This window comes from Bubalus bubalis, chromosome 18, assembly GCF_019923935.1.
Source record: "Bubalus bubalis isolate 160015118507 breed Murrah chromosome 18, NDDB_SH_1, whole genome shotgun sequence".
Lineage (NCBI taxonomy): Eukaryota > Metazoa > Chordata > Mammalia > Artiodactyla > Bovidae > Bubalus > Bubalus bubalis.
In genome coordinates, this window is record NC_059174.1 from 25,147,073 (window position 1) to 25,167,365 (window position 20,293).

The window sequence follows — 20,293 nt, forward strand, 5'->3', positions numbered from 1 at the left end:
GAGCTGATGGTGAACCTAACCTCCAATTGTTATTTTACAGCTTATTTTATTATTATTATTATTGGCCACATCATGTGGTATACGGGATCATAGTACACCAACAAGGGATTGAAGCCATGCCCCCTGCATTTGGGAGCCCGGAGTCTTAACCACTGGACCACCAGAGAAGTCCCCTAAGCTCCAGTTATAAAATCATCATGATAGAGCTATCTGTCTCAAAGAGAAGAACCAAAAATATTGTCCCAGGCGTGTCTGTTGCAGGGGTTGAGGGAGGGAGAGCTACCCACTTGTAGGACCAAGCTGTGTCCTGACCATGGGCTTGGGAGTTCACATGAATTAGCTCAGTGTTATAGCCATCCTTGGCTTCCCAGGTGGTGCCAGTGGTAAAGAATCCACCTGCCAATGCAGGGGAGGCAAGAGATGTGGGTTTGATCCCTGGTCGGGAAGATTGCCTAGAGTAGGAAGTGGCAACCCACTCCCGTATTCTTGCCTGGAAAATTCCATGGACAAGGGAGCCTGGTAGGCTACAGTCCATGGAGTTGCAAAGAGTAGGACATGACTGACTGAGCGAGCATGCACACATAGCCATCCTATGGCTGGTATTACCATCATCTCGTAGTGAGAAAAGTGGGGATTAGAAGCCAAGCGACAAACTCCAGTCACACGCTGGGAGATCTTAAAGCCCAGATCTGACTTTCAAGTTTACCATTTCATTCCTGTTGCTAAAACCGCACCTCCTGGCAGCTTACTGGATGCAGCACTAATCTGGTTTCTTTCCCCAGTTTAGCACAGTAGGGTTTTCCACTGAGGCTTGTGTTAGTATTTCCCACACATCAGCAGTTCTCTGTCCTGTGTCTCTGCCACCACTTTTTGCCATCAACACATAACTCTTGTGCTATTATTTACTTGGCATTTTTCCTTAAACCATTTCACTTTTTTTTTAGAACAGATGTATATTTTAGGCTAAATTGCTGCTGTAAATAGAAGAAAGTCATAAAAATAAATGTCATGTAAATAAGCAACATCCTCAATCAAGCTAGAAACCCTCACTTTGTTAAGAAAGGAATACAACTTGTACACCCACGTTCGTAGCAGCATATTCACAATACCCCCAAAAGATAAAAGCAACCTAAGTGTGTGTTGGTGGATGAATGGATAAATAATGTGGTCTATACATTCAAAAGAATATTATTCAGCCTTGAGAGGAGGCTAAAGGAAATTCTGACATATGTTTAACAGCATAGATTGACCATAAAGGCATCATGTTAAGTTAACAAGCTACACACAAAAGGAAAAATATTGTATGATTCCACTGATAGGAGGTTCCTAGAGTAGTCAAACAGAGACTGAAAGTAGACTGGTGGTTACTCCGGGCTGTAGTGGGTGGGGAATGGGGAATTAGTGTTTAATGGGTACAAAGTTTCAGTTTCCAGAGATGGGAAAGCTTTGAGGGTGGTGATGATAACAATATAAATGTACTTAATGCCACTGAACTGTACACTTAAAAATGGCTAATATGGTAAATTTCATGTATATTTTTGCCACAATAAAAGAATCACTAAACATTAGATATCCTGTTTTCTATGTCCAATATAAGTTTGAAGAATGAAAATCAAAAGGACAGAAGGTGGTGGTATAAAGGGGCTAGAGATAATTTAGTTCTAAACAGACACTTCTGGATGTCACTGGGATTGAGAGAGACTGAGAAGTAAATTACTTTTTCTTGGTGTGACTCAGTTTATCTACTGTCCTGTCAGGGGTGCCACTTACTGCCCTCTTGCAGATCACCAGGGGGAGCAGCCCCCATGGTGAGAGACATCGCTAGGGCTGGAGATGACTCTCTCAGGGTGGGGAGTGGGAGGTGGCTTGCCTTCCTCCCTGCCTGGGAGACTGAACAAGGGCCAGGCATGCCTCCCAAAGTAGAAGCATCTGGAATGTTCCATAGGGGAACTGGAAGTAGGGAAGGCTTCCTAGAGTAGGCAGGACTTGAGATGGGCCCTAATGGATGGAGAGGAGCTGGTGTGCCCTGGTATGTGTGTGTGTGTCATAGCAGGATAAGAGCAGGGAGACTGGGATGAATAAGCTGAAGCTCCAATACTTTGGCCACCTGATGCGAGGAGCCAACTCACTGGAAAAGACCCTGATGCTGGGAAAGATTGAGAGCAGGAGAAGAGGGCAGCAGAAGATGAAATGGCTGGATACCATCACCGACTCACTGGACACGAGTTCGAGCAAACTCCGGGAGATGGCAAGGACGGGGAAACCTGGTGTGCTGCAGTCCACGGGGTTGCAAAGAGTCGGACACGACTGAGCAATTAAACTACAACAACGGCAAACACATCCCGAACTGGGTGGAAGTAGTGACTGATTGGGGCTAGACAACAAAGGCAACGGGAGCCACTGCCGGCTCCTTGAGCTGGGGGTGTGTCCTGGCAGTGAGTTCCAGAATCTGGAGTGCAGGGCTATGTAACCAGCACCCCCAAAAGGCAGGGTGTAGTGAGGCAGGCCCAGATCCAAGATGAAAAATAAAGGGGCTTTTGGGGTGAACAGAGCTTCCTCCTGGGCCCTGAGAGCAGCTGCTGGGGATGCAACCCTAGACGTGGCCAGGAGAACTCAGAAAGAAAGGAAGAGCCTAGAGGTCAAGGGCTGGGTCATGGCCACAGAAAACCAAAGTGCGGAGGAGGGCAAGAATTTGTCCGAGTCACCCAGCAGGAACGTGGCCAAGGGATCAAGCATACAGGTGTCCCTGCAGAGTCACTGCCCTGCAGCTGGGGTGGGAGCCTGCACATGTGGGTCTGCGCCTCCCTGAAGTCTCCCTGTCCTGCAAGGAGCAGCTCCCTTCCTTCCTCCCACCAAGTCCACCTGAACTACCTATGAGCTGTGCTTGGCGGAGGCTGCAGGGGCCCCAGCGTAGGGGCAGAGAGGAGGGAGACCGTGTTGGGACCTGCCTGTTTCTCTCTGTAGCTGCATCCCTAATTCATCCCTGGGGGTAGAAAAGCTCATTCCTGAGTCAGAATTTTCCCAGGGAGTCCGGCTGGGCCCCTGGCAAGAGAGAGCACCCTGTCTTCTCTCTGACACACCGACACTTCTTCCTGTTGCTCAGGGCTCTGCGGAGGAAGCAGCAGATGTCGGACAGGCTTGTCCAGACCCCTGGCTCAAGGAGCAGCTGGCCACATTTCCAGCCCCCCAGTTCTGGCCGTGTCTTCTGATCTGTACTCTCAGTGAGGCCTTTCTCCAGAGGGCTCTGGACTGGGTAACTCTGGGTCAGGCTTTTGTCCTCCCCCCGCACCCCCAGGCCCCAGGCACCCCAGGGCTTCACGAACATTCCAGGGACTCTGCAGCACTACCCTTGATAAGCCCCACATGACCCCACGAAGTGGTACTGTCACTGTCTCCATTGTGCAGAGGGGAAACTGAGGCTCAGAGAGTTTCCATCACTTGAGCCTAGTTACCCAGCCAGGAAATGGTGGGCCTGGGGTTGGAACCCAGGCAGCGTGACCCTGTGCCTGCCTGAGGTCTTTACCATCATCCGCCTCATCGATCCTTGGCTCAGGCAGGGATCATTCTCCTTTTCCTACTCCTGGGGAAACTGAGACCCAGAGAGCCCTCATCTCTGGCCCGAGGGTTCAGAGCCAAGTGGGTCTTGAACCCTGAAGGGTGCCCCCAACATTGGCCTCCTCTCTCTCTCTCCACTGACACCCAGTATCTCTGCAAATGTACAGCTGCCTCTAGGAAATGCTGCAGGCTCTGAGGGGTTTGCTATCAAAGGGTGAGCTGGGCGTGGCTGTCAGCTCCGGACGCAACAAACAGGCTTCTTCTAGAGAAAGAAGAAGTGCAGGGAGCGTGCGCTGTGCCGGAGTTGGGTGAACGAGCAGAGGCCGCCTGCCCGCAGCACAGAGGTTCCCAACTTCCCCTTCTTCCTGCAGAAGGCAGCGGCGGGCAGCAAGACAGCAGTAGCCGCACAGGTCAGCCCCTCTGTCTGAGTCTCTCCTTGCCCTGCTCTTCCTAGACTTTGTCCTGACCCTTGGGTCCCCAGCAGGCACTGGGCGCACCCCTGCCTGGGTGGTTGTTGGGCTGGTGACATCCCCGGAGCAGCAAGGTGGGGCTCACCTGCCTTCCCTTCACCGGTTCCTGGGCCTCTGATGGCAACTCCTAATCTCAGGACTGTAGTGATCTATGTTTTTGGTTTTCTTTTGTTTTCCAGTGGTGGTGGGGACATATTTCTTTTTTTTTTTTTAACTTGAAGTATATTTGATTTACAATATCGTGTTAACTTCTGTTGTACAGCAAAGTGATTCCATTACAGGTATATATGCATTCTTTTTCAAATATTCTTTTCCATTATGGTTTTTAAAAGTTAATTAATTAATTAATCAGTTAGGTTTTGGCTGCGCATGGGCTTTCTCTAGTTGAAGTGAGCAGGGGCTACTCTGGGTGTGGTACGTGGGTTTCTCACGGCCGTGGCTTCCCTTGTTGGAGAGCATGGGCTCTGGGACGCATGGGCTTCAGTCATTGCCATATGCCAGCTCAGTTGACCCCCAGGCATGTGGGATCTTCCTGGGCCAGGAATCAAACCTGTGTCCCCTGCATTGGCAGGCGGATTCTTAACCAGTGGACCATCAGGGAAGTTCCCAAGATGGGTTATCATAGGATTTTGAATATAGTTCCCTGTGTTATACATGAGTATCTTTTTGTTGAGATCTATGTTTTTGAAAAATAGATAATTCAATTAAGGAGTAGTTAGGCTCTGGGTTCAAACCTTTACTCCCCTTACCCGCTTTGTGGCCTGTTATTGAACTTTGCTTTTCTGGACCTCAGTTTCCTCATCTGTAAAATGGGGCTAGTCCAGTAGCCTGCATCTCAGGTGACAGGGTGAGGGGCTGGCACAGAGTTGATGTTGGGCAGATCAGAGCAGGTGCAGTTCCTCTGAGTGCCCTGGACTAGAGCCTGGGACAGTGTGTTCCAGGCAAAGGCTCTGGATCTGATTGAGTCATAGACCCCCCTGTTGAGCCCTCGTGGGACCTCCTTTTGGGAAATAATAGCACCTGTCAGGACTTCCCTGCAGAGACCACAGGTTCACTTTCACCCAGGCCGTGGGGGAGGCGGAGGTGGGAATTCCAGTCTGTGGTTGGCAGGAGCAGCTGTTGGGAGGAGCACGTGGGGCCCTACCCAGGAGCACACTGGCTCAGTGGGCTCTAGTACTGTTGGGGAGAGGGTGGTACACAGCCAGCTCTGGAGAGGGAGAGGAAGGCAGGGGTTCTCCTGCTCAGTGTATTCCTGGCTGGGAATCTGGGTCAGAGCCTCAGATTCCCAGGAGTGCGGATCATGGATATGGTTGAGTCTCTGTCTCTGGGAAATGTGCTTCTCAGGTGGTGCCAGAAGTAAAGAACTTGCCTGCCAACGCAGGAGACATAAGAGACGTGGATTCAATCCCTGGGTCGGGAAGATCCCCTGGAGGAGGGCATAGGCAATCCACTCCAATATTCTTGCCTGGAGAATCCCATGGACTGAGAGTAGGCTACAGTCCACAGGGTCTCAAAGAGTTGGACATGACTGAAGCAACTTAGCATGCACACCCTAGGAAATAGATGACCTTAGCCTCATTTTACCATTGAGAAAACGTGCAGCACAGAAAGGTCAAGTTCCTTGCCTAACTTCACAGCTCAGGAGCTGAAAACGGAACTAGTTATAGAATTTACATCTCCCAAAGGCTCTGCTCTGCGTGCCACTTGTCCCCTCATGTTCTATTGACCTGATTAGGGTTTTGCTCTTCCTGGTAGCAACTCAGCCTCCCGGCCACCTTTTGGAAGCTGCAGCATATCTCAGGGGAGAGCACTTGACTTGGAGTCTGGGTTTGTGTTTCAGCTTGCCCACTGGCCTGCTGAAGAACGCCAGGCAAATTCTTGTGTGGTATTCAGTTTTGCCACTGTCAAGTGAAACCTTCCTGGGAGTCAGATAAGGGGGTCCTGTTTCCTGTGCTGTGTGCTAAGTTGCTTCAGTCTTGTTTAACTCTGTGCAAACTTATAGACAGTAGCCCAGCAGGCTCCTCTGTCCATGGGATTCTCCAGGCAAGGATACTGGAGTGGGTTGCCATGCCTTCCTCTAGGGTATCTTCCCCTCCTAGGGATCGAACCTGAGTCTCCTGCATTGGCAGGTGCGTGCTTTACCACTGGCGCCACCTGGGAAGCCCCCTCCTATATCCTATACGGCTTCAAATAGTGAATTGCGCTATTTGAGATGGCTGAATGAGAATGAGATGGCTGAGGGTGTGGGGTAATGGTGAGTGGTGGTCTCTCTGAAAGGATGGGGAGGGGGATGTTGGAGGTTGCAAGCAGAAGTGAAGACTGTGGTTTGCTCCTGGGAAAGGGGATGGAAACCATAGCTTCTATTTGGTTGCTTGGGGGAGGGATCACTTCTGCTTTGGCCTTAATTTCCCCAGCTGGGTGGGGGGATTAAACTCCTCTTCCCCCTGTGTCTGTCTGGCAGCAGCATGGCCAAGGGCCTGGGGACCCAGTCTTAGGGTCCAGACCCTGGAGGTCAAGTCCACACCACTGGCTGAGCCTCATTTTCCCCATCTGTACCCCCAAGGGAATCTTTTCTGCATTCTTGGAGTCTCAGTTTTCTCACCAGAAATATTCCAGATGATCTTATTCAGTGGTTTCCTTTGTCCTCCTAAATCATTTCTTTCGATCTCTGAGGTTCTGAGAGGGTAAGTGAATTGCCCAAATGAAAATTAAAAAATGAAACATTAAAAGTATTAGTATTAGCAGGAACTTAGGAGAATTCCTTTATAATGCTGGAATGGGGAAGGTCTTTCTACCTAAAACTCAAATACTAACCTAATAGCCAAACAAATAAGAACCCAACACTCTGACTCCATAGTCTTTATTCTCTTTTAAAATAAAAATAAACATACATATTAATATAGAGCATTAAGGGAATTCCCCAGGGGTCCAGTGGTTAGGACTCTGTGCTTCCACTGCAGGGGCATAGGTTGGGGAATTAAGATCATACAAGTCAAGTCACATGATGCAGCCAAAAAAATAGTGTTAAGACAAATGGGTAACCACCAGGAAAAAATTTGAATCCATATTGCATACTCTAGGATCAACACAAATGGACTGGGGATTCCAATATAAAAAAATGAAACCTTAAAAGTATTAGAAGAATCTTAGGCGGATTCCTTTATGATGTTGGAATGGGGAAGGTCTTTCTACCTAAAACTCAAAATCCAGAAGCCCAAAGAGAAAACACCGGTAATTTTTATTATAGAAAATTTTTATATTAAATAAAGAAAGCTACCTGGCAAAAAAAAGAAAGAGACCATATATAATGTCAAAAGGCAAATGACAAACAAGGAAAGATATTTGCAACTCATATAATAGACAAAGAGCTAATTTTCCTATTATGTAAAGAGTTTCTAGAAGTTGATAAGGAAAAGTCTAACCCAATACAAAAATGGGCAGATAATGAAGTTGCACATGCAGCAAATAAGGCAGGTGTTAATAACACCTGGAGGTATTGGAGTTTCAGCGTCAGCATCAGTCCTTCCAATAAATATTCAGGACTGATCTCCTTTAGCATGGACTGGTTGGATCTCCTTGCTGTCCAAGGTACTCTCAAGAGTCTTCTCCAACACCACAGTTCAAATACCGCAGTGGAAAAGTTCAAATACCACAGTGATTATGTTACACAAGCTATTTTTAACCTGTCCTTTCCATTCAATGGGCTTCCCAAGTGGCACAGTGGTTAAGAATCCCCTGCCAATGCAGGAGACACAGGAGTTGGGCTTTCTATCCTTGGGTTGGGAAGATCCCCAGGAGAAGGAAATGGCAACCCTCTCCAGTATTCTTTCCTGGGGAATTCCATGAACAGAGGAGCCTGGTGGGCTGCAGTCCATGGGATTGCAAATGAGCAGCAGGCATGGTATTCCACTCAGTGACATCCTGTGCTCCTCTTCTACACGGCTGTTTACATCACAATTCTTAGTAATGAAATGGCGATCCGTTGTACTATATTTAACTTTCAGTTTTGAAAAAGTGATAAATTAGCAAGAAGTTGCAAAAAATGTACACAAAAATTTTTGTGTACATTTCACCCAGTCTTATTCCATGGTAACATTTTTCATACCTAAGGTACAACATCAGAGCCAGGAAATTGATTTTGGTACAATTCACAACCTTTATTCAGATTTCATCAGCTTTTATACACTGACGTGGGTGTGTGTAGGTGTATGTGTGTTTAATTCTATGCAGTTTTATGAAGTGTAGATTCTTGTATAACAAGGAAGGTACAAAACTTCCTGTTACCACAAGGCTTCTTAGAAACATCGCCAGTCCCTAAACCACTGACAACTACTAATCTGTTCTCCATCTCTGTAATTTTTTTTATTTCAAGGATGTCAAATAAATCAAATTATAGAATATGCAGCATTTTTAGACTGGCTTCCCCCGCACCCCCAGCATGACTGCCTAGCAACCCATCCAAGTTGTGTGTCAATATATTTTTCTAATTGCTGAGCTGAGCTTGTTTAACCATTCACTCATTGAAGGCACATTGGGATTGCTTCCAGTTTGAGGCTATGGTGAATAAGGCCTCCTATGCAGGCTTTGGTGCGAACATGAGTTTTGATTTCTCTGGGTTAAATGCCCAAAAGTGTGATCGCTGGGTCATATGGTACGTTTAGTTTTATAATATATTACCAAACTTTTCCAGAGTGGCATTGGACTATAATTTTTGTAACTATTCCTCTATTGAGGAATAACATTTACATAGTTTTTTTGCTTTTTTATGATTAACAATGGTATTATAAATACTTTTCTATGTATTTTACCTGGCTTGCCCTCTTATTTCCATAGGATAAATTCACAAAAATGAGTTTCCTGGATCAGAGGCTATTCAGAATGAAAAGTCGGTGTGTTGTCAAATGATTCTCTTGAAAAGGCTGAACTCTTGACACTCTCATGGGGAGTGGGGTGTGCTTGTCTCTCACTGGGTGATACCACATTTGCAAATCCAATGGTGAAAAACTTAAAAGTCATGGGGACATCCCTGGCAGTCCAGTGGTTAAGACTGCACTTCCATCAGGGTGCACAGGTTTGATCCCTGGGGAACTAGGATCCCACAGGCCAAGTGGTACGGCCAAAAGATTTAAAAGAAGAAAGAAAACAAAATTAAAGGTCATGCTCTTAACTACTTCTCTCTGCCGTTACCATCAAACAGGTGTTTGAGTTCTGTGGTTCTCCCTTCCTGGAACTCTGTGGGGCTTTTCTGGTGACTTTCTCCCTCCGTGAAGGAGGAAGGTTAGCTTTCTCATCCTCTCCACACCTTTCCACTTCCTCTTCCCTATATTCTCACTATATTTTTGGCTTGACTCTCAAAAATTCGGTTTATAGACGGATGCTTCACCTACTACAGTTTTCTATTTGTTTAGTTGATTCATTTTATTTATTCAACTCACATTTTTGGAGAGTAGTTTGATGAGTTTTGACAAATACATAGAGTCCTACATACATGTCTATCCCAGTCCAGATATAGAGTATTTCCATCCCCACTTTCCAGGTAGCTCAGTGGTAAAGAACCTGCTTGCCCAGGCGGGAGACGCAGGAGACTCGGGTTCAATCCCTGGGTCAGGAAGATCCTCTGGAGAAGGGAATGGCTGCCCACTCCAGTATTCTTGCCTAGAGAATTCCAGAGACAGATGAGCCTGGTGAGTTTTAGTCCATGGGGTCACAAAGAGTTGGATACGGCTGAGCCATTGAGTGGAGCACATCTCCCTGAAAAGTTGCTTTGGTTCCTTTTATAGTCAGTTACCTTTTTCCCACCCCATGGAAACTATGGATGTGTTCTCTCACATGAAGCTTTTACTTTTCTGGAAGATCATATAAGTGGAATCATAAAATACATACTCCTTTTTGTCTGGGTTCTTTCACTTATCATACTGATTTTGAGACTCAGCCATTTGTTGCCTCTGTCAGCGGCTCATTCTTTTTTATTGCTGAGTAATGTTCCACAGCATGGATATACCACAGTTTGTTTATCTTCACCATTGGATGCAATTTTTTTGGCTGTGCTGTGCAGCTTGTAGGATCTTAGTTTCCCAACCAGGATTGAACCCATGCCCTTGACAGTGAAAACGCTGAGTCCTAACCGCTAGACCTCCAGGGAATTCTCTTGATGGAAGTTGGTATTGTTTTCAGATTTTTTTTTTAATTTTATTTTATTTTTAAACTTTACATAATTGTATTAGTTTTGCAAAATATCAAAATGAATCCGCCACAGGTATACATGTGTTCCCCATCCTGAACCCTCCACCCTCCTCCCTCCCCATTCCATCCCTCTGGGTCGTCCCAGTGCACCAGCCCCAAGCATCCAGTATCGTGCATCGAACCTGGACTGGCAACTCATTTCATACATGATATTTTACATGTTTCAATGCCATTCTCCCAAATCTTCCCACCCTCTCCCTCTCTCACAGAGTCCATAAGACTGTTCTATACATCAGTGTCTCTTTTGCTGTCTCGTACACAGGCTTATTGTTACCATCTTTCTAAATTCCATATATATGCGTTAGTATACTGTATTGGTGTTTTTCTTTCTGGCTTATTTCACTCTGTATAATAGGCTCCAGTTTCATCCACCTCATTAGAACTGATTCAAATGTATTCTTTTTAATGGCTGAGTAATATTCCATTGTGTATATGTACCATAGATTTCTTATCCATTCATCTGCTGATGGGCATCTAGGTTGCTTCCATGTCCTGGCTATTATAAACAGTGCTGCGATGAACATTGGGGTACACGTGTCTCTTTCCCTTCTGGTTTCCTCAGTGTGTATGCCCAGCAGTGGGATTGCTGGATCATAAGGCAGTTCTATTTCCAGTTTTTTAAGGAATCTCCACACTGTTCTCTATAGTGGCTGTACTAGTTTGCATTCCCACCAACAGTGTAAGAGGGTTCCCTTTTCTCCACACCCTCTCCAGCATTTACTACTTGTAGACTTTTGGATCGCAGCCATTCTGACTGGTGTGAAATGGTACCTCATAGTGGTTTTGATAATGAGTGATGTTGAGCATCTTTTCATGTGTTTGTTAGCCATCTGTACGTCTTCTTTGGAGAAATGTCTATTTAGTTCTTTGGCCCATTTTTTGATTGGGTCATTTATTTTTCTGGAGTTGAGCTGTAGGAGTTGCTTGTATATTCTCGAGATTAGTTGTTTGTCAGTTGCTTCATTTGCTATTATCTTCTCCCATTCTGAAGGCTGTCTTTTCACCTTGCTAATAGTTTCCTTTGATGTGCAGAAGCTTTTAAGGTTAATTAGGTCCCATTTGTTTATTTTTGCTTTTATTTCCAATATTCTGGGAGGTGGGTCATAGAGGATCCTGCTGTGATGTATGTCAGAGAGTGTTTTGCCTATGTTCTCCTCTAGGAGTTTTATAGTTTCTGGTCTTACGTTTAGATCTTTAATCCATTTTGAGTTTATTTTTGTGTATGGTGTTAGAAAGTGTTCTAGTTTCATTCTTTTACAAGTGGTTGACCAGATTTCCCAGCACCACTTGTTAAAGAGATTGTCTTTAATCCATTGTATATTCTTGCCTCCTTTGTCAAAGATAAGGTGTCCATATGTGCGTGGATTTATCTCTGGGCTTTCTATTTTGTTCCATTGATCTATATTTCTGTCTTTGTGCCCGTACCATACTGTCTGGATAACTGTGGCTTTGTAGTAGAGCCTGAAGTCAGGTAGGTTGATTCCTCCAGTTCCATTCTTCTTTCTCAAGATCGCTTTGGCTATTTGAGGTTTTTTGTATTTCCATACAAATTGTGAAATTATTTGTTCTAGCTCTGTGAAGAATGCTGTTGGTAGCTTGATAGGGATTGCATTGAATCTATAGATTGCTTTGGGTAGTATACTCATTTTCACTATATTGATTCTTCCAATCCATGAACATGGTATATTTCTCCATCTGTTAGTGTCCTCTTTGATTTCTTTCACCAGTGTTTTATAGTTTTCTATATATAGGTCTTTAGTTTCTTTAGGTAGATATATTCCTAAGTATTTTATTCTTTCCGTTGCAATGGTGAATGGAATTGTTTCCTTAATTTCTCTTTCTGTTTTCTCATTATTAGTGTATAGGAATGCAAGGGATTTCTGTGTGTTGATTTTATATCCTGCAACTTTACTATAGTCATTGATTAGTTCTAGTAATTTTCTGGTGGAGTCTTTAGGGTTTTCTATGTAGAGGATCATGTCATCTGCAAACAGTGAGAGCTTTACTTCTTCTTTTCCAATTTGGATTCCTTTTATTTCTTTTTCTGCTCTGATTGCTGTGGCCAAAACTTCCAAAACTATGTTGAATAGTAATGGTGAAAGTGGGCACCCTTGTCTTGTTCCTGACTTTAGAGGAAATGCTTTCAATTTTTCACCATTGAGGATAATGTTTGCTGTGGGTTTGTCATATATAGCTTTGATTATGTTGAGGTATGTTCCTTCTATTCCTGCTTTCAGGAGAGTTTTTATCATAAATGGATGTTGAATTTTGTCAAAGGCTTTCTCTGCATCTATTGAGATAATCATATGGTTTTTATTTTTCAGTTTTCAGATTTTTCAAAGTGCCTGTGTGCATGCTAAGTTGCTTCAGTCATGTCCAACCCTTTGCGACCCCATGGACTGTAGCCTGCCAAGCTCCTCTGTCCGTGGGATTTTCTAGCAAGAATAATGGAGTGGGTTGCCATGCCCTCCTCTGGGGGATCTTTCCAAACCAGGGGCTGAACCCGTGTCTCCTGAGACTCCTACAGTGCAGGCAGATTCTTTACTGCTGAGCCACCAGGGAAGCCCTTTTTCAAAGTAGTTGTCCCATTCTACATTCTTTCCATCCATGCATGAGAATTCAGCTGTTGTATATTCTCAGTAACACAAGATATTACCAGTCATTTTGTTTTTAGCTCCACCAGAAGGTATGTAGTGACTTCTCTTTGTGGTTTTATTTGCCTTTCCCTAATGACTAGTGATACTGAATATCTTTTCATGCGCTTTTTTGGCATCTATGTATCTTCTTTGGCTGAGTGACTCTTTAAATCTTTTGCCTTTTTAATTGGGTTATTTGTCTTCTTGTTTAATTTTATGAATTCTCAATATAGTCCAGATGCACTTTTTTTTTCAAATTTGTGTTTTCAAATATTTCCTCTCAGTCTATAATTTGTATTCTCACTGTCTTAGCAATGATCTTCAAAGATTAGAAGTTTTAATTTTTGATGAAATTCAAGCTATTCACTTTTCCCTTATATAGGTGGTTTTTTTGGCCATAGTGCTATTTTTTGTGGTACATTAAAATTTATGCATGTATTATAAGGCCTCACAATATAGTGTTGCCATTTTTACATTGGACATTTTTACATTAGACAGATGTTAAAATTGAGAAAATTCATTCTGTATTTGACATGTTTTTATCAGTTTCAACACTCCATTTCTCTGTGTAGGTCCATGTTTTCACCTGGTATAAATGTTCTTCTGCCAAAAGAATTTCCTTTAATATTTCTTTTAGTGCAGGTCTGCTGGAAATGGGGCTTTTGGGTAGCTCACCTGGTTAAGAATCCACCTGCAATGCAGGAGACCCTGGTTCAATTCCTGGGTTGGGAAGGTCCTCTGAAGAAGGGAGAGGCTACCAACTCCAGTATTCTTGAACTTCCCCTGGTGGGTCAGATGGTAAAGAATCCACCCGCAATGCAGGAGACCTGAATTTGATCCCTGGGTTGGGAAGATCCCCTGGAGGAGGGCATGGCATTCCAGTCCAGTACTCTTGCCTGGAGAATCCCCATGGACAGAGGAGGCTGGTGGGCTACAGTCCATGGGGCTGCAAAGAGTTGGACACGACTGAGCGACTAAGCACAGCACAGCTGCTGGAAATGAATTTTTTAAGCCATTGCTTATCTGAAATAGTCCTTATTTGATTTTCATTTTTGAAACATATTTCCACTGGGCATCGAATTCTAGGTTAACACATTTTTCTTGAAATATGTAGTTGTGTTATCTTCTGGTTTGTATAGTTTCTTGAGAAGTCTCTTGTTCTTATTTCTTATCTTCTGTATCTATTATTTCTTTTTCTCTCTGTCTTCAAGATTTTTTTAATCTTTGGTTTTGCATCAGTTTGACTATGATATGTCTAGGTGTGGTTCCTTTATATTTATTCTGCTAAGTTTTATAGAACTTCTTAAATCTGTAGTATGTTGTCTTTCACTAATTTTGGAAAAAAATTCAGCCATTATCTCTTCAAATATTTCTTCTATGTTCTTTCTCTTCCTTTTGAGACTCAAATTACATGTTTATTAGACCATCTGCTCTTGTCCTACCGTTTTGAGTTTTATTTTGACTTTTCTTACTCTTTGTGTTTCAATTCAGATTATTTATATTGTTCTATCTTCAAATTCACTGATTACTTTGCTGTGTCTGGTTTGCTGATTAATAGGCCTTCAATGGCTCAGATGGCAAAGAATCTTCCTGCAATGCAGGAGACCTGGGTTCCATCCCTGGGTCAGGAAGATCCCCTGCAAAAGGGAATGGCAATCCACTCCAGAATTCTTGCCTGGAGAATTCCATGGACAAAGGAGCCTAGCAGGCTACAGCCCATGAGGTCACAAAGAGTTGGACACACTGAGCAACTAACACTTTCACTTTTTTTCACTTCACAATTGAAGAAATTCTTTATCAATGATATTGAGTATTTCATTTCTACCTGTCTCTCCTTAATAGTTTCCATTGCTCTCCTGAAATTTCCTATCTGTCCTTAGGAGTATACCTTTCCACCACCTGCTTTTCCATACTCATGTATCTTTAAGTCCCTATCTGATAGTTTTAACATTTTGGTCATCTCTGGCTCTACTTCTCTTGTCTCTTTTATCTTTTGACAAAGAGTATTTTATTTTTTCTTGATTTTATGTGTGTGTTATAAGCTTTGACTGAATACCAAGGCATTGTGTGAAAGCACAGTAGTGAGGTAAATTATAATTATGCCTATCCCAAATTATGCCTATCCCAAAAAGTGGGGGTATTTCTTATGTCGTGGCTTAAGTAGAAGGCATTCACTGAGTCAGTCTAGTCTGTGGTCGATTTGGGTTACAGTTTTGTTGTTGCAGGTACCTTCTCTGCAGCATGAGCATCACATTTCTCCAGTGATGGACGGACATTACTCTGTGTTTAGTGTGAGCCCTTGCGTCCCACATGGATTTTCTCAGTAATCCTACTCCACTTTCATCCTTGCATGCATGCAACACAGAGGGAATCTTTCTTTGTGTTCTGGTCCCTTTGCCAGTGGTAGACAGCTGTTGCTTATTACTTGGTGCAAAATTTTTGATGGAAGCAGTAGATTTCTGGTTCTCTTGCTCAAAGTTTCAGTCTTAGCTAGGCTTGTGCCCGAGCCCCACGACCAGGGCTTTCTTAGCTTTCCCGTTTCTCATTCAGTGACTGGCAACTTCTGCCTCTTCTTCAGTGCTGGCTGACTTCTCCTTTACCCTCATGGAGCCCAAACCCTGCCATGTATTGGTGGAGGTGTCTTAGGTGTGAATGAAGTTCCTGCCTTTCTCACAGCAGCAGCAGCAAGCAGCCCCTTGTTTTATAACAGTGCAAAATCCTGGGCACTAGTGGGTTTGGCCACTCCATACCAGTGGCAGATAGCTTTTGCCTAATGTCCATGCAGGGTCTGGGGTAGGTGGTTTTTATTTGGCTGCACTGTGCTGCATGTGGAATCTTAGTTTCCTGACCAGGGGTCAAACTTGTGCCCCCTGCATTGAAAGTGTGGAGTCTGAACCACTGGACCACCAGAAAAGTCTCTTGCTGGACTTTTTTCGCTTCTCTGCCAGAGGCAGCAGACCTTTTCCTTATAACGAGTCAGGGACCTAGGGATGTGGGTCTCATCACGGCAATGCCAGGGCGCAGATGTCTGTCTCTCGCAGCAGCCAGTTACCATCACGTACTCACACATGGCCTGGGGCTCATATAGGCTTCACCCTCAAACCTCAGCATGCGCATGTCACCACAGGGGCCCTCTCAGGTCCCTGCCCTCCACCCCCCCCCCCACCCAGTCATCCTCATGAGCACCAGCAGAGGACTGTGGGAAGAAATGGTCAAGTGGATATAGACACCCCTTTTGTCTGGGGCTCTCAGTGGTTTTAAACTGGCATTCTCATTCATACTCAGCCTTTATGAATTCACTAAGATCATATGCTACCCCTTATATTCAGAATCTAAAAATAAATTATACAAATGAACTTACTTAAAAACCAGAAACAGATTCACAGGTTAGGGAACGAACTTGTGGTTACCAGAGGGGAAGGAAGGGGAGAAGGGCTAGTTAGGGAGTTTGAGATGGACACGTACACATTGCTATATTTGAAATGGATGAAGTGTGTTAACTGCTCAGTCGTGTCCAACTCTTTGCGGCCCCATGGACTGTAGCCCGCCAGGCTCCTCTGTCCATGGAATTCTCTAGGCAAGAATACTGGAGTGGGTTGCCATTCCCTTTTCCAGGGGATCTTCCTAACCCAAAGATCGAGCCTAGGTTTCCTGCATTGCAGATTCTTTACTGCCTGAGCCACCAGGAAACCCAAGTGATAATTCACCAAGATGCATGATTTGTGAACTTTTCTGTAAGTTTTATTTTGATAAGAATATTATTAAACAATATTTCTGAATGATTGAAAAAATAAAATGGATAAGCAATAAGGACCTACCGTATAGCACAGGGAACTCTGCTCAGTGTTATGCGGCAGCCTGGATGGGAGGGAAGTTTAGGGGAGAATGGATACATGTATATGTATAGCTGAGTCCCTTTGCTGTCCACCTGAATCTATCACAACACTGTTAATTGGCGATACTCCAATATAAAATAAGGAGTTAACAAAAGAATCCATTACGGTATCAGTTGTTCTTATCTGTTTTTTTGGTAACCACTGAGGTGAAACACCTCATCCTCGAAGGGCTTATCAACCATTGGAAACCAGTTTATCTGATTATTTTGTGACTTCAGTTCTCTAACAGGCTCAAAAAACCAGTTTTGTATATCATTTGGCTTTTTCCATTGTCAAGATGGGAGTGATGTTCTCTTGTGGCTCTCTACATCATAAATGGAAGTCAAAATCATTTTTATATGGTCTTTATACAATTTTAAAAATATAGGGAATTCCCTGGCAGTTCAGTGGTTAAGACTTGGCACTTTCCCTGCTAGGGCCTGGGGTTCAATCCCTGGTCAGGGAACTAAAATGTGGCACAGAGTGATACAGCAAAAAAAAAAAAAAAAAAAAAAAAGTTTTTATAATGCTATAAACATCTTATACTTTATGTCAATTTGTGTAGCAAGATTACGTTTTCTTTCCTGTACAACTTGGTTTTCCTGAAATTAATTGTTTCCTTTTTATTTTTCATTTGCAAGCTTTCTGTAAGACATTTCTCAAAATAATTTTCCTATGTATTCCGACCTGTCAGACAATCTGTATATTCGCCTCTTTCTTTTACACACTGAGACGTCCCTCCTGGAAACTTACTGTCTTCTGCTTCCTTCTGGATGGGCTGTGCCCTAGGCCTGCTGCCCAGCCATCAACCTGGGCCTTCTCTTCATGCATTTTCTGGGGAGTAGCTTCCCATCTCTTCTGGTGGGTTTTCCTGTACCCTGTGTGTTCTTTCATGATTTACTCTCTCATTTTGTGGAACACATCCTCCAGCAGCTTCCTGAAAAAGGTGTACATTTAAAAATCTGGGAGAAATATCAATAACCTCAGATATGCAGATGACACCACCCTTATGGCAGAAAGTGAAGAGGAACTAAAAAGCCTCTTGTTGAAAGTGAAAAAGGAGAGTGAAAAAGTTGGCTTAAAGCTCAACATTCAGAAAACGAAGATCATGGCATCTGGTCCCATCACTTCATGGCAAATAGATGGGGAAACAGTGGAAACAGTGGCTGACTTTATTTTTTTGGGCTCCAAAATCACTGCAGATGGTGATTGCAGCCATGAAATTAAAAGATGCTTACTCCTTGGAAGGAAAGTTATGACCAACCTAGATAGCATATTGAAAAGCAGAGACATTACTTTGCCAACAAGGTCCATCTAGTCAAGGCTATGGTTTTTCCCGTGGTCACGTATGGATGTGAGAGTTGGACTGTGAAGAAAGCTGAGCGCCGAAGAATTAATGCTTTTGAACTGTGGTGTTGGAGAAGACTCTTGAGAGTCTCTGGGACTGCAAGGAGATCCAACCAGTCCATTCTAAAGGAGATCAGTCCTGGGTTTTCACTGGAAGGACTGATGCGAAAGCTGAAACTCCAATACTTTGGCCACCTCATGTGAAGAGTTGACTCATTGGAAAAGACCCTGATGCTGGGAGGGATTGGGGGCAGGAGGAGAAGGGGATGACGGAGGATGAGATGGCTGGATGGCATCACTGACTCGATGGACATGAGTTTGAGTGAACTCCAGGAGTTGGTGATGGACAGGGAGGCCTGTGCTGTGATTCATGGGGTCACAAAGAGTTGGACACGACTGAGCGACTGAACTGAACTGAACTGAGGGATCCTTGGTTGAGCACTAAAAACTTAATTGCCTGGTAGGGCTTGGTAACTGGTGAAGCTTCACCTTAAGTTTGGTCTTTGCTGTTATATTAAGGAGCACCAAAATGTCAGTAACTAGAGGATAATTTTCTTGGCATGATTGGTTCTTCAGAGAAAAATTTTCTCCTGCCTTGGAGCATCATTACCTGGCTGCTGCAGTCTTCCGGAAGCTGACTGGAGGAGGCAGTGGAGAGGGGATATGGCTTCATTTTCCTGTACCAGAATGGCACCCCGCAGAATGGGACTCTTCCGAGTCTCTCTGGTGCACTGTCTCAGGGAACGTACTTTGAGTTGGGACAGGGTTGGGGAGGGGAAGGTGGTGAGGAAGGCTCCTGGATGTTCCAGGTGACAGAGGAGATATGGAGACCCAGCTGGTCCTTTTAAAGATTCACAACCAACAGCCCCCACCCCCCATGTTTAGCCTCACCCTCCATCCCGCTTTCAGAGATTCCAAAGCCTCTAGTTCCTAAGTTCCCCCGTGGTTGACCTCGCTGCCTTCTCCCTGTCCCTCACTGACCCCACACCCCCTGTACTCACTTCTCCCTGACGCTAGCACTTGGGTTCAACATTTCATGGTCTGCTTTTATTTTTTTAAAACCAGGTAGCCACCTGCTTTGTAACCGCCAAAGTTTTACTGATATCGCTCATCTGCTGTTGTCTTCTTTCCCATTGTTCTGTCTTTCATCGCTTTGTGTCTGTTTTATTCATTCACTCTCATGTTGTTTTTTTAGTTTTTAGAAATTTGTTTTCTTTTTTTCCTTTAACTAAAACAAATGTTTGGCCTCACTATACATGTGGGATCTTAGTTCCCAACCAGGGATGGAACTCCTGTCCCCTGCATTGGAAGCACCGAGTCTCAACCACTGGACCACCAGGGATGTCCCATTCAGTCTCATTTTAGTGGAGTTTCAGGGGCAGACATAAATTTGCTATGTTTAAGCAGAAATTGGTCCATTCATTTTAAACCTGAGGGAAATTATGGCAGAAAGGGACAGGATTCTTTTCTTAAAAAAACCAAATCATTGGATTTATTTTCACAAATTTGAGCCTGACATCTTATTTCATAAGTAGCAGCTGCTATGGTTTCTGGCAGTCACAAAAATAGGTGAAAAGGAAGACGAGGTTTCAAAGCAAATGTTGAATACAGTACTTAAGAGTATGTTCGAATCACGTTCTACTTTAAAATGGGCATTGGGGGAATTCTTTGTGGACAAAGGCAGTGGTTCTCCTGTTGTCCTCCAGCTGTCGTGATTCTTGGTGGCCCCTGACCATCCATGATTATCATCAAAACTATCCTTCTCCCAAAACTCTTTGTTCTTGCTTTTTCCCTTCTAATTTTCCAATTCCCCACAGTGGCTGCTGCTGGCAGTTTCATTAGAGAGGTTCAGATTCTTGCCCGAAGTCACATGGTGGGTGAATAACAGGGCTGGACAGGGTTAATGACAAGCAACTCCCAACTTTCCCATGGGTGAGGTCAGAGTCCTGGGGAGGCCCCCAGAGAGACCATTTTTGGGGAGGAGGGAGTGACTCAGACAGAGCTTTGAATGCCAGGGTTTGGTAAAAATGGTCCAGGATTCGGGTTTCAAGGAGATCTGGCTTCAGGCAGCCTCACTTGAAGCAAGCCCCTGGCTCTGTGAGCCGCGGTTTCCACATCTGTGGAATGCAGGAGTGTGAGGATCAGGTAAGATGCTGCCCTACTAATC

General features: G+C 44.2%; 1 protein-coding gene across 6 annotated transcripts in view; it reads left to right on the forward strand.

The window, feature by feature from the left end:
- Positions 1 to 3,828: 3,828 nt before the first annotated feature.
- Positions 3,829 to 20,293, forward strand: part of ADGRG5 (adhesion G protein-coupled receptor G5) — a 29,082-nt gene continuing 12,617 nt past the window's right edge. For 4 of the 6 annotated variants that reach the window (XM_025268722.3, XM_025268727.3, XM_044931920.2 and 1 more), the window contains exons 1-2: positions 3,829 to 3,965; positions 16,567 to 16,638. In XM_025268722.3, the coding sequence (XP_025124507.2) occupies positions 16,620 to 16,638 (19 nt within the window). In that variant the 5' untranslated portion in view covers positions 3,829 to 3,965; positions 16,567 to 16,619. Of the gene's footprint in view, positions 3,966 to 16,566; positions 16,639 to 19,296; positions 20,272 to 20,293 lie in introns of those variants that run through there. The other 2 variants (XM_044931918.2, XM_044931919.2) reach the window with 2 other exon arrangements.